General features: G+C 44.8%; 1 protein-coding gene across 2 annotated transcripts; it reads left to right on the top strand.

The window, feature by feature from the left end:
• The first annotated feature begins 3991 nt into the window (after positions 1-3991).
• Positions 3992-9606, top strand: PFDN4 (prefoldin subunit 4). 2 transcript variants are annotated; one of them, XM_083446656.1, is made up of 4 exons: positions 3992-4173; positions 6551-6658; positions 7052-7192; positions 9215-9606. In XM_083446656.1, exons 1-4 carry the CDS (start codon positions 4150-4152, stop codon positions 9344-9346), a joined length of 405 nt encoding a protein of 134 aa, XP_083302782.1. In that variant the 5' UTR covers positions 3992-4149; the 3' UTR covers positions 9347-9606. The 2 variants fall into 2 exon arrangements, with proteins under 2 accessions (XP_083302782.1, XP_083302783.1); XM_083446657.1 differs by lacking the exon at positions 3992-4173 and adding an exon at positions 6296-6452.
• Positions 9607-11387: the final 1781 nt, after the last annotated feature.

The following is an 11387-nucleotide window of genomic DNA, read 5'->3' as shown; positions in this document are numbered from 1 at the left end:
TGATTTCTGTTCTCATCCTGAAGCACAGTTCTTAACCCAAGGTACCATTTCTGGGTTAGCGGAGTCTGTAACCTGAAGCGTATGTAACCCGAGGTACCACTGTACAAGTTTTGGCACAGTACCAGTGAAACACGGGGTTGTAGCCAAGGTAGCAGTAAGATGAAGCCACTTGGTGGTATGTTTGTCCTGCTGGTGAAATGTTTTTGCACAGCTTGCTGGCAATTTTGTTGCACAATAGATGATGGGATCTGCTGAGCAATGAATTTCCACTAGTGCAACTGCTGCTTTGGATTCCTCTGTTGTGCAGTGTGGAAGCTCTGCTGTTTGCCTACACATTAATCTTCACATTTTACTCTGGCCCTTTGGTTTGACCCTCTGGTTTTCCTGCTCCAAGTGCAGTAAGACTCTAGCCACAATGGTATGTGGGGTTTCCTGCTGGGGAAAATGGAGAACAATGTTCATCAGGCCACCTACAAAGAAGCTTGGCCATGCTGCTCTTTTGTAACACATGTCATCGTTGGAGGGCAGTAAGTCACCCTGGAAAAGTCAAAGAAGGACCAGCTGTTGGACTCAGCAACCTGTTTTTCTGCTCTCCCTTTGCAATTCTCCTGGACTTAATAAGCTCCGGCTGTTGCCTATTCATGACCAGCTGGTGGTTAGAATGTTAGACACACTTTCAAAAAGGCATTTATTGATATTGTGTAAAAGAACAGGGATGCGGGTGGTGCTGTGGGTTAAACCACAGAGCCTAGGACTTGCTGATCAGAAGGTCGGCGGTTCGAATCCCCATGACGGGGTGAGCTCCCGTTGCTCGGTCCCTGCTCCTGTCAACCTAGCAGTTCGAAAGCACATCGAAGTGCAGGTAGATAAATAGGTACCACTCCAGTGGGAAGTTAAACAGTGTTTCCGTGTGTTGCTCTGGTTCGCCAGAAGCGGCTTAGTCATGCTGGCCACATGACTCTGAAGCTGTATGCCGGCTCCCTCGGCCAATAAAGCGAGATGAGTGCCGCAACCCCAGAGTTGGTCACGACTGGAACTAATGGTCAAGGGTCCCTTTACCTAAAAGAACAGCATCACAGTATCACAGTGTATTAGGAACATAGGAAGCTGCTTTATATGGAAGCAGACCATCTAGCTAGTATTGTCTACACTGAACGGCAGCAGTTTTCCAGGGTTTCATGCAGGGGGTCTGTACCTTGAGGTGCCAGGGATTGAACCATGGGTCTTCTGCATGAGGCAGGTGCCCTACCATGAGTAAATCCTACCGAGTTCCATAGCTGCTACTACCTTGTTTATTCAAATGCATTTGCATATGGCTTTTCAAGAAGAAAAATCTTCCTAAATTGGTTTACATGTCGCATGTGGAACACATTATAAAGTACAATGGAAGATTATACGAAAAGATGCCGCAAGAATCTCTAAAAAAACCTAGTTGTTTCAAAACATTACTAAAAGCCAGTGTAATTCAACATAACACAAAATTATCAAAATGAAGCAAAATACTGGTTCTGCAACTCCGGTCAAAGTGCTGGCCCATTTTCTTTCCACATCACTGAGGCTGGGAGAACACAAAGTTCTCTGGTGGAGCAACTGTTTATATTTTCCCAGGCGTCGCCCTCCTGGGTGAACGTGTGGGCATAATGAAGCCAAAGAAATACGCCCAGTCTCTCTTTGAAATGGAATTATTTCGGACAGTGAATCCCCATCCATGGAATGTTTCCTAGTCATGGAATTCATTATCTTCATCCATTTTGCAAAGACCTTGTTTCCTGACAAACCGGAAAAGTCTAAACCAGATCCTCTTAACACTAGAGCTTGCTGTTGGAGGCAGTACACTTCTGAATGCCAGTTTCTTGAAATCATAGGTGGGAAAAACCCTACTGCACTTGGGGCCATACGTATGGGCTTCCTGCAGACATCTGGTTGGCCATTGTAAGAACAGGATACTGGACTGGATGGGCCTTCGGTGTGATCCAGCAGAGCTCTCCTTATGAGTATTAAGGAGCCAGCTGCATGTGTTTCATGGTCTCTACCCACAGTGTTTATTTGGGCATTGGCACTGAGTCTAAAAGAGGTAGCCATCAAAGGTATGCGATGCCAAAGGGGTGCAGATATCTGGACTCCGTCCAAGTTAAGGGAAATGCTGCTGCTAAAGAATGCTTTGATCTCCCCAATTTGCTCTAAAGTCCGTGCCAAGGCTGTGAGCTCATCCAGCACAGCCAGAGCCACACCTTGTCTCCCCTCCCCTAAAGCTTGAGGCTCATATGAGAGGAAAACATGGTTTGGTGGCACAACATGTCTCTCACAGCTGCCTTTGTGAAATGTTATTGCTTGATGTGATTTTTTTCTTGTATTATAGAATACAGAACTAGTTGGTAAAACAAAGTGAATGTCGAAGGTGGATTAGAGAGTTATTACCCCCACCAAAATTGTGGAGGGAGCACCATTCATTATTATATAAAGACAATTGTTATGTTTAATTACAGTGGTACCTCAAGTTACATACGCTTCAGGTTACATACCCTTCAGGTTACAGACTCCGCTAACCCAGAAATAGTGTTTCAGGTTAAGAACTTTGCTTCAGGATGAGAACAGAAATCGTGCTCCAGCGGCACGGCAGAAGCAGGAGGCCCCATTAGCTAAAGTGGTGCTTCAGGTTAAGAACAGTTTCAGATTAAGTACGGACCTCCGGAACGAATTAAGTACTTAACCTGAGGTACCACTGTAATATCTTCAGAGGGGACAGAGGGCCAGGTTGCAACTTGCAGATCTCTACAGCAAAAAGGAAACAACTAGGGATTTTTTTCTACGTATAAGCAAGTCAGGAAATCTGGAAGTTCCCACCATTGAAGCAAGTGGCTTCACTCCAGCTACATAGATCTCTTGTTGCATTCTCACCTATAGGGAACAGTAGTGTTTTTATCTTGTGCTTAACAAACCTTTTCTCTGCCTATAATTGCACTGCTCTGTAGCCTGTTTTAGTATTTTGATTCTGCATTTTTTATTGATTCATAGCTCAAACTTGTGCATGATTGTTTGTTTTTTTAAAGGCCTGCTGAGTTCAATGACCTTCAATCTCGGCTAGGTATCACAGACCACTGATGTATTATGAATTGAATAAAGTGAATAAATAAAATAAACAATGTGTCTGTGGCACACCGCCACCCCCAAAAAGAAAGATTTTCGCCACCAACACAGAGGATGTGAGAAGACATACAAGTGTTGCACAAAAAGTGTTGTGCATGCTACACGGTGACGTTAATTTAGATGCACATCTTTGTTGTTGTTGTTTAGTCGTTTAGTCATGTCCGACTCTTCGTGACCCCATGGACCAGAGCACGCCAGGCACTCCTGTCTTCCACTGCCTCCCGCAGTTTGGTCAAACTCATGCTGGTAGCTTTGAGAACAGTATCCAACCATCTTGTCCTCTGTCTTCCCCTCTAAATCTTTCCCAACACCAGGGTCTTTTCCAGGGAGTCTTCTCTTCTTATGAGGTGGCCAAAGTATTGGCGCCTCAGCTTCAGGATCTGTCCTTCCAGTGAGCACTCAGGGCTGATTTCCTTAAGAATGCATAGATTTGATCCTTTTGCAGTCCATGGGACTCTCGAGAGTCTCCTCCAGCATATGCACATCTAGAAATTTAATTTAAATCAGAAAAGATCTCTCCCAAGTGGGGCGGATGCTGCGGGACCACCAAGTCCCATCAACCACTGCCAGGATGGCCCAAGGTCAGGGATGCTGGGAGCAACATCTGGAGCGCGGCAGATTCCCGCGCCAACCTGCAAAATCCCAAACCCTTCCCCGTGTCCGCTCTGCCACCTGCTGGCTCTCGCCGCGCGCGGCAACCGGACCTATTGGGCGCATGCGCTTTCCCTCTTCGATTTTTGCCGCCCAACCGGCATTCGCCTCCTCCCTCCGCTTCTCCTTTGAAGCCGGGCGATACCAACATCTGCCGAGGAGAGGGGGGTGGTACCCTCTGATAAGCTTGAGGGGAGGGAGCGAAATTCCCTTCGAGGAAACAAAATAACCCCGGGGTATGTTTTAATTTTTCCTCAGGGGAGAGAAACAAAACAAAAACAGGGCTGGAGGAGAGCCGAGTGGGAGAGGCGTCTCCCCCTCCAGAGGAGAGGACGTAGTTCAGTCCCCAAGATGGCGGCCACCATGAAGAAAGCGGTGAGTGAGCTGCTGAAGGGAGGCCGGGGAGGGAGAGGTTGTGGCGGCTACGGAGGCGCCTCCGGTTGTGGCCTTTGCCTTGTGAAGGGAGGCTGAGGGGGGCCAGGCGAGGCGGCGGGACCGGGAAGCCTCGGGACTCAGCCTCTCCCCCCCCCCCCAATAACGATCTTTGGCCCGAGGCCAAACAGAACCATAAAAGCTTAGAGTCCGAGGGGACACCCGGGGGTCATCTAGCCCAACCCCCTACGAGGCGGGAATCTCAGCTAAAGCATCCATGGCCACCCAACCTCTGCTTACAAACCTCCAAGGAAGGAGAGTCCGCCACCTCCTGAAGGAGACGGTTCCACTGCTGAACAGCTCTTCCTACCAGAAAGTTTTTCCTGGGTTCGAGTCCTACCCTCCGGAGCAGGAGGAAACAAGCCTGCTCCCACCTCCCATGTGGCAGCCCTTGAGATACCTGAAGATGGGTATTTCCTCTCAGTCTCCTCTTTTTCAGGCTAAACACGCCCAGCTCCTTCAACCGTCCCTTGGTTTTTCAGGCTCTTTTTGCCCTCCTCTGCAATTTATTATTAAATTATTGATTGATTTAATTTATATACCGCCCTATACCTAGAGATCTCAGGGCGGTTCGCAGAATAAAATCAAAATATAAAACCACAAAATACACAATCAAAATAGAAACAACCCCCTCCCCCCAAAAAAACGCATTTCAAAAGGGCATAGGACCCTCACAACATTTAAATTAAGGCAGTTAACCGACCTGGACAGGAGCCACTAGTTGGAAACGTTCCAGCTTGTCAACATCTTGAATTGTGGTGCCCAGAATTGGACACAGTATTCCAAGTGTGGTCTGACCAAGACAGAATAGAGTGGTTCTATTACTTCCCTTGATCGGGACGCTATACTTAAATGCAGCCTAGAATAGCATTAGCTTTTTTTGCTGCTGCACCACACTATTGACTCATGTTAACCTTGTGGTCCATAAAGCCCCCTAGGTCCTTTTCACATGTACTGCTAGCACGCTAGCTGTTTCCCATCATATATTTGTGGAGCTGGTTCTTCCTGCCTTAGTACAGAACCTTACCTTTATCCATCTATCCAGATAGTAAATGCTGCCGAACTTGCTTTAGCTAAATCTATTCTTTGGTACATACAAACAGATCCCGTTGTAAGACTCGCTGCCTCATCCTGTGCATTTTTCCTTGGAAGAAAGTCTCAATAAATGTAACAGGAATTGCTCTCATGTTGGAGTGTACAAGCAGGCTGGTGCTCACCCTACAAAGAATCTGGTCTTTTGGACGTACCTGTTGAGTGTTGGGTGGTGTGTGTTTTGCACATTTGAAGGGCTTTCTGGAGGGGCACCTATGTTAGTCTCTTGCTGCAAGAACAAAAGACTCAACACATTTATTATGGCATGCAGGCCACAGTCCACTTTATCAGATACATGAAGTGTCCTGAGTTGTGGGTTCATTTTGTGTGTTTGTGTGTGTGTTGGGATTTGGTGTGATCAGACAGACATGCAATTGAGAATAGTATAGACCTTTCTAATTATATTGTTAGCAGTGACCATTCACAGTAAATAAGAGTTGAAAAGACGTATCCTTGCATTGGTAAGCCGATTAATACATGCAGTTAATACAGAGAAATCTGTCGTGTCAATTCAATCCACATGTGACAGCATTGAACATCTTGATTACTGTACAATTACGCAAAGGGCACTGAGGGAGAAAAATGCACACACCCCCATTATAAACTATAGGGCATTGTTTATTTTATCTATTTACTACGGTTGGATCCAGACAAAGTTAGTTTAACTTTGTCCCTTTTGAAATCCATGCACCCTATCTTAGCCAAGACTAACTTTTCACATTTATTACTTGTGTCGGGTTCCAACGTTACATTCATCTCCAAGGCGCCCAAGGCAGTGTATGTGGTTCTCTCTCCCACAACAATACTGTTGAGAGACAGTGATTGACCCAAGGCCACCGTTCAAGTGTGGATTTGAACTCGGGTCTCTCAGGACCTAATACAACACAAGCCAGCATACTACACTGGCTCCTTTGTGATCTCAGGTGTTACCTATGGTCACTTTGTCTATGCTAATGTCCCAAGGTGTTTGTCTGCAAATGTCCTCATGCTCCTTGTTAATGTGCTTTTGTTTCCTTCCTGGTCTTGCTTCTGTTGAGTTTATGTAGCCAGCTGGTTTGAAATCCTTTGGAAAATAATGCTGGTAAAATGTGGATATGTTGACTAGCTAATCTAAAGCAGAAACTTTAATGGTGAGCACACTGTGTTCCATAATTGGATTGAAAACTCATATGATTGTCTTGTGTGTTATGTGTATTGAGCTCTCCCTGTTTCTGCTGGTCTTTTCCAGGCAGCAGAAGATGTCAATGTTACCTTCGAGGATCAACAGAAAATTAACAAGTTTGCAAGAAACACCAGCAGAATTACAGAACTGAAAGAAGAAATAGAGGATAAAAAGGTACCCTTACTATAAAGCCTCTGGATGGGAATCTGTTCACTGTATGAAATCCTAAGCACGCCCAGCGGTGTAGAAGGTCCCATTTAACTGAGTGGAACTTCCAGTGATATGAGGTGGGAAATGTTATATTTTTCCACACTTCTTTGGAAATGCATTGTTTTTATAACGTTTGTAGCAGAATGAATGGGCACAGTGCAAGTCAAACTGGGTAACTGAAAATCATACTAGTTAAATTTAAAAAAATCAAAGTTGTGATTAATGTTTTTCTGGTGTTCACTAGGAAGCACATATATTTATGTACACAACTCTTCAGGCATGCTAAAATTAGTAGGTTACAGTTTTTAGTATGTTACTAGTAACTGGATGGGAGAGTTACTGGTCTCTTGATCACAGAAACAGCTTCAGAACTTGCAAGATGCATGTGATGACCTCATGATGCTTGACGGCGATTCACTACTGATACCTTATCAAATCGGAGATGTCTTCATTAGCCACCCACAGGAAGAAACAGAAGAGATGCTGGAGGAAGCAAAGGTTCGTGCTTATTCCTTGTGGATCTTCTGTGGGTCCTCTCAGTGATACAGCAAAAAATATTTGTGTGTGAAGCATCATTGAGTCTGGCAGATAAAAACCTGATAAGAGTCTTCTCTCTCTTTCCCTCTCTCTTCTCTTCTCTCTGTTCGTTACTATACTAAATAATATTAAATACCGTAGTATTAAACATTTCTGCTGTGTAGGTTTTCTGCATAGGACAGACACAGCATCCATATTAACAGGCTGGTTTGGCCCCATACTGCCCCACCAATGTAGCAAGATGGGGAGCTGCCTTATAGGAAGTTGGGCCTGGTGTCAGAAGCTGACATGCATACAGCTCAGTAGCACAGCATCAGTTTTGCATGCAGGTCCCAGATTCAGTCTCTGGCATCTTCAGGTAGGACTGGGAGAGAGCCCTGTCTGAATTGCTACCAGTCAGTATTGACAGCATAAAGGTAGATGGGTCAATGGTCTGTCATAGTGTATGGCAACTTCCTATGAAATGCCAGGGCTCATGTGCTCTGGAGGGCCCTCTGGGCTGACACTGGTTGCCGGTGTCTCTTTCTTTTTTCTTTACCCATTTTCACTAGGGCAGTAGGCTGGTAGTGCTCAGTCTGGTGCTGTGAAGTGAAGCCACAAGCTGGGGCGAGGCTGCAGCAGCCTGCCATCTTCATTTCTCCAGTGATGCCTACCCATGCCACTGCTTGGTAAGGCTATCTGAAAGGCCCAGCAGGCAGATGCTGAGGTGGATGGGGCAGGGCCCCTCCAACCGGTTGCCAGCCCTGTTCCCTGGCACCTGTAAGCCATTTCCCCCAGTACTGATACTAGAGGTTGTGAGCCTAGTCGTCACTGAGGTGTTAAGCTGGCATCTTGAATGTATCACTCCACTGCAAAGGTGGAAGGGACATAGCTCCACATTAGAACATCTGTTTTGCATGCAAAAGGTCCCGGGTTCGTTCCCTGACATCTCCTGGTAAGGCTGGGAGAGGCAATATTTTCACATGGAAGATCATTATTGGGAGCCCCCATTTGCAGTTTAAAGTGGTACTGTTCATACACAGGTTTGCCACCTTAGGGGAAACTAGGTTTGCAGGATTTGGAAAAACTTAGTGGCCCTGAACTTCAGTGCTTAACACCTCAGTATGTATACCTTTCAGTGGGACATTGATACATTTGCCTTCTTATTTACCATTAATAAATATGCTCCTGCTTTAAGTATAAAACTTGCAGGATTGTATCCAGAGTTAAGCATGCCTAATGATGCTGGTGGAAGCTGACACCCCCCCCCCCCGGAGCCTCCTTATCTTTGAAAATTCTCCACTGGGGCTGGGGGACCTGCTCATGGAGGTGGGCTGTGGTGCAGGAAGGTGAATTCCCCCAAATTTTGTGGAGGCTGGGGTTTGCCATGGGCCGGAGAGGATGGGGAAGGCAGCTTTTGCAGCCCCCAATTTGATTAACTCTGGATACAACCAGCTATGTTCTCCCCATCTTGAAAAAAAGTTATAATTAGAATAGTGGTCAAAACTGGCTGACACTGATTTTCATGAAGCTCATCAGATTTCATTTAGGATCACTTGAAAAGCATCAGTCTTGGTCTTATAAACCATTGTTTATTAGATCAGTAATGCGTACCACTTTCTTCCCTTCTCCCTCCTGACTCATGCCTTAATTTCAGACTCCTGGAGTTTGTTAAGCCACAGTTTCCCATTCTATCCAACCTGAGCCTGTTTTCCAAGCAGCTGCACAGATCTTTCTTCTGCTTTATTCTAAAAAGCTCTAGAGTCTATGCTCGGACAGATTAGGAAGCTTTTCTTCTGATTCTGATTTTTACAAAAATAATAATATTCTAAACCCCTAAGCCTGATTAACGTGTTTCCAAAAAGCTTGTTTACAGTGTCTTGTCATTTATAATAGCTGGTCCTGTAGAAAATCTATAGGTTTCTTCTGAGAACTGGATTTTAGGCAGTTGTGGTTTTTTATGATTTGTTTGGGGTTGTTACTTTTTCTTCTTCTTTTTCTCAGAAAAACCTGCAGGAAGAAATTGGCGCTTTGGAGTCACGAGTAGAATCCATCCAGAGAGTATTATCAGACCTCAAAGTCCAGCTTTATGCAAAGTTCGGCAACAATATAAATCTTGAGGCAGATGATAATTAAATATTGTAGAAATAGTATTTTGTTTTTGTACTAATTATTTTGCTCTTGCAATAATGTTTTGAGAAGCCCCACATATTTGTTCGTTTTCAGGAAAAATGCATTCACTTGTCTGTTTCATGTATTTAAAGACAGCATTCTTGTTTTGCAAATGTATCATTATTTATATATGTTAAGTGAATAAATCCAAATTCCGCAGGTGCATTATCAAGGTTGGGTGCTTAAAGGCTTATTGAAATGATAATAAAAGTCAAACAAACTTATTGCGTCTTGTGCTTAAAATGTCCTTCCAAAAATAATGTAGTATAACAAGGGGATGGTGTGAAATCGCTCTGTAGACTCAATGATCAGTCTTCTTTCTGGCAATCATTATTTTTGAACACCTTCAATTTAATGGTAATGGGAATATAGAGGCAGAGGGACCGAGCTGTGACCCAGGAGGAAGGCAGCTCAAATGTCATCTTGCCTGTGAGCTTAGGATAAACTGATCTTAGGGTTTCGTTTACAATATGGGGCTCATAACACTGACGTACTACGCTGGTTGTGAAGACTGAGACAATGAAGTCCTATGGACACCTGGTTGCCACCAGGGAATATCTTAGCACTTAGAATAAACACCCCTAAGTGTAATTTTTTCCATTAATAATTGCGCTGAATCTCCTGTATTCAATGTGCTAATTGCATTGCAACATCCAGCATTGGTGTTATAAAAATGTAGGATCAAATAGTTCTTCCCTATCACTTACTTTTACACCATGGCTATTGATTTACCAGGTGCCATTTAAAAATGGAAAAGCAAGGCCTCTACAGTCTTTAAGTAAAGCACGGGGGGGGGGGGGGGAACGGGGGACGGAGCAGTCTTTTTTCATGATGTTCAAAACCACATGTAAGGTGCCTAGCATAAGCGTAGAAAATCCCAGAACATTTGTATACGAGAAAAACATACCACTGAGAATCTTGTCTTCTGTGCCTTTGTGGCTAATGAAGCAAACTGCTATTATTGACTGTCCAGAAGATGGCACTAGAATGCCAGCTATCTCTAGGCAGAGAACAGGGCAAAGAGATTTCCCCAGAATAAATTGTCGTATTTGCCAAAGAACCACAAATTCATTTCAGCAGGAAGAGGGGCTTGGGCTAGATAAATTAATGGAGAGGTGGTCTGTCAATGGCTGTTACTCAAGAGGGTGATATGGAACCTTCATGTTCAGGAAGCCACTGACTACCTGCTTCTAGGGAGTGATAGCAGGAGAGCGTAATTTCCCTCATGTCTTCTTTGTGGATTTCCTGGAGTTAACCAGTTGGTCACTATGGGAAGCAGAATGCTTGACTTCGGTGCCACCAGCAGGGCTTTCCATATCTCTTGGATTCTAGCTCACCTCTGCAGCAGAGCATCACATACTTATCTTGTCCCTGCAACAGAAAGTGGTTCAGATTATTTCAGTCAGCTCCAAACCTGATTTAGAATCATAGAATCATAGAGTTGGAAGAGACCACAAGGGCCATCGAGTCCAACCCCCTGCCAAGCAGGAAACACCATCAGAGTACTCCTGACATATGGTTGTCAAGCCTCTGCTTAAAGACCTCCAAAGAAGGAGACTCCACCACACTCCTTGGCAGCAAATTCCACTGTCGAACAGCTCTTACTGTCAGGAAGTTCTTCCTAATGTTTAGGTGGAATCTTCTTTCTTGTAGTTTGAATCCATTGCTCCGTGTCCGCTTCTCTGGAGCAGCAGAAAACAACCTTTCTCCCTCCTCTATGTGACATCCTTTTATATATTTGAACATGGCTATCATATCACCCCTTAACCTCCTCTTCTCCAGGCTAAACATGCCCAGCTCCCTTAGCCGTTCCTCATAAGGCATCGTTTCCAGGCCTTTGACCATTTTGGTTGCCCTCCTCTGGACACGTTCCAGTTTGTCAGCGTCCTTCTTGAACTGTGGTGCCCAGAACTGGACACAGTACTCCCTTGATCTAGATGCTATACTCCTATTGATGCAGCCCAGAATTGCATTGGCTTTTTTAGCTGCCGCATCACACTGTTGG

Source organism: Podarcis tiliguerta (genome assembly GCF_965153285.1).
Source record: "Podarcis tiliguerta genome assembly, chromosome: 6".
Classification (NCBI taxonomy): domain Eukaryota; kingdom Metazoa; phylum Chordata; class Lepidosauria; order Squamata; family Lacertidae; genus Podarcis; species Podarcis tiliguerta.
This window is presented reverse-complemented; position numbering and strand designations above follow the sequence as displayed.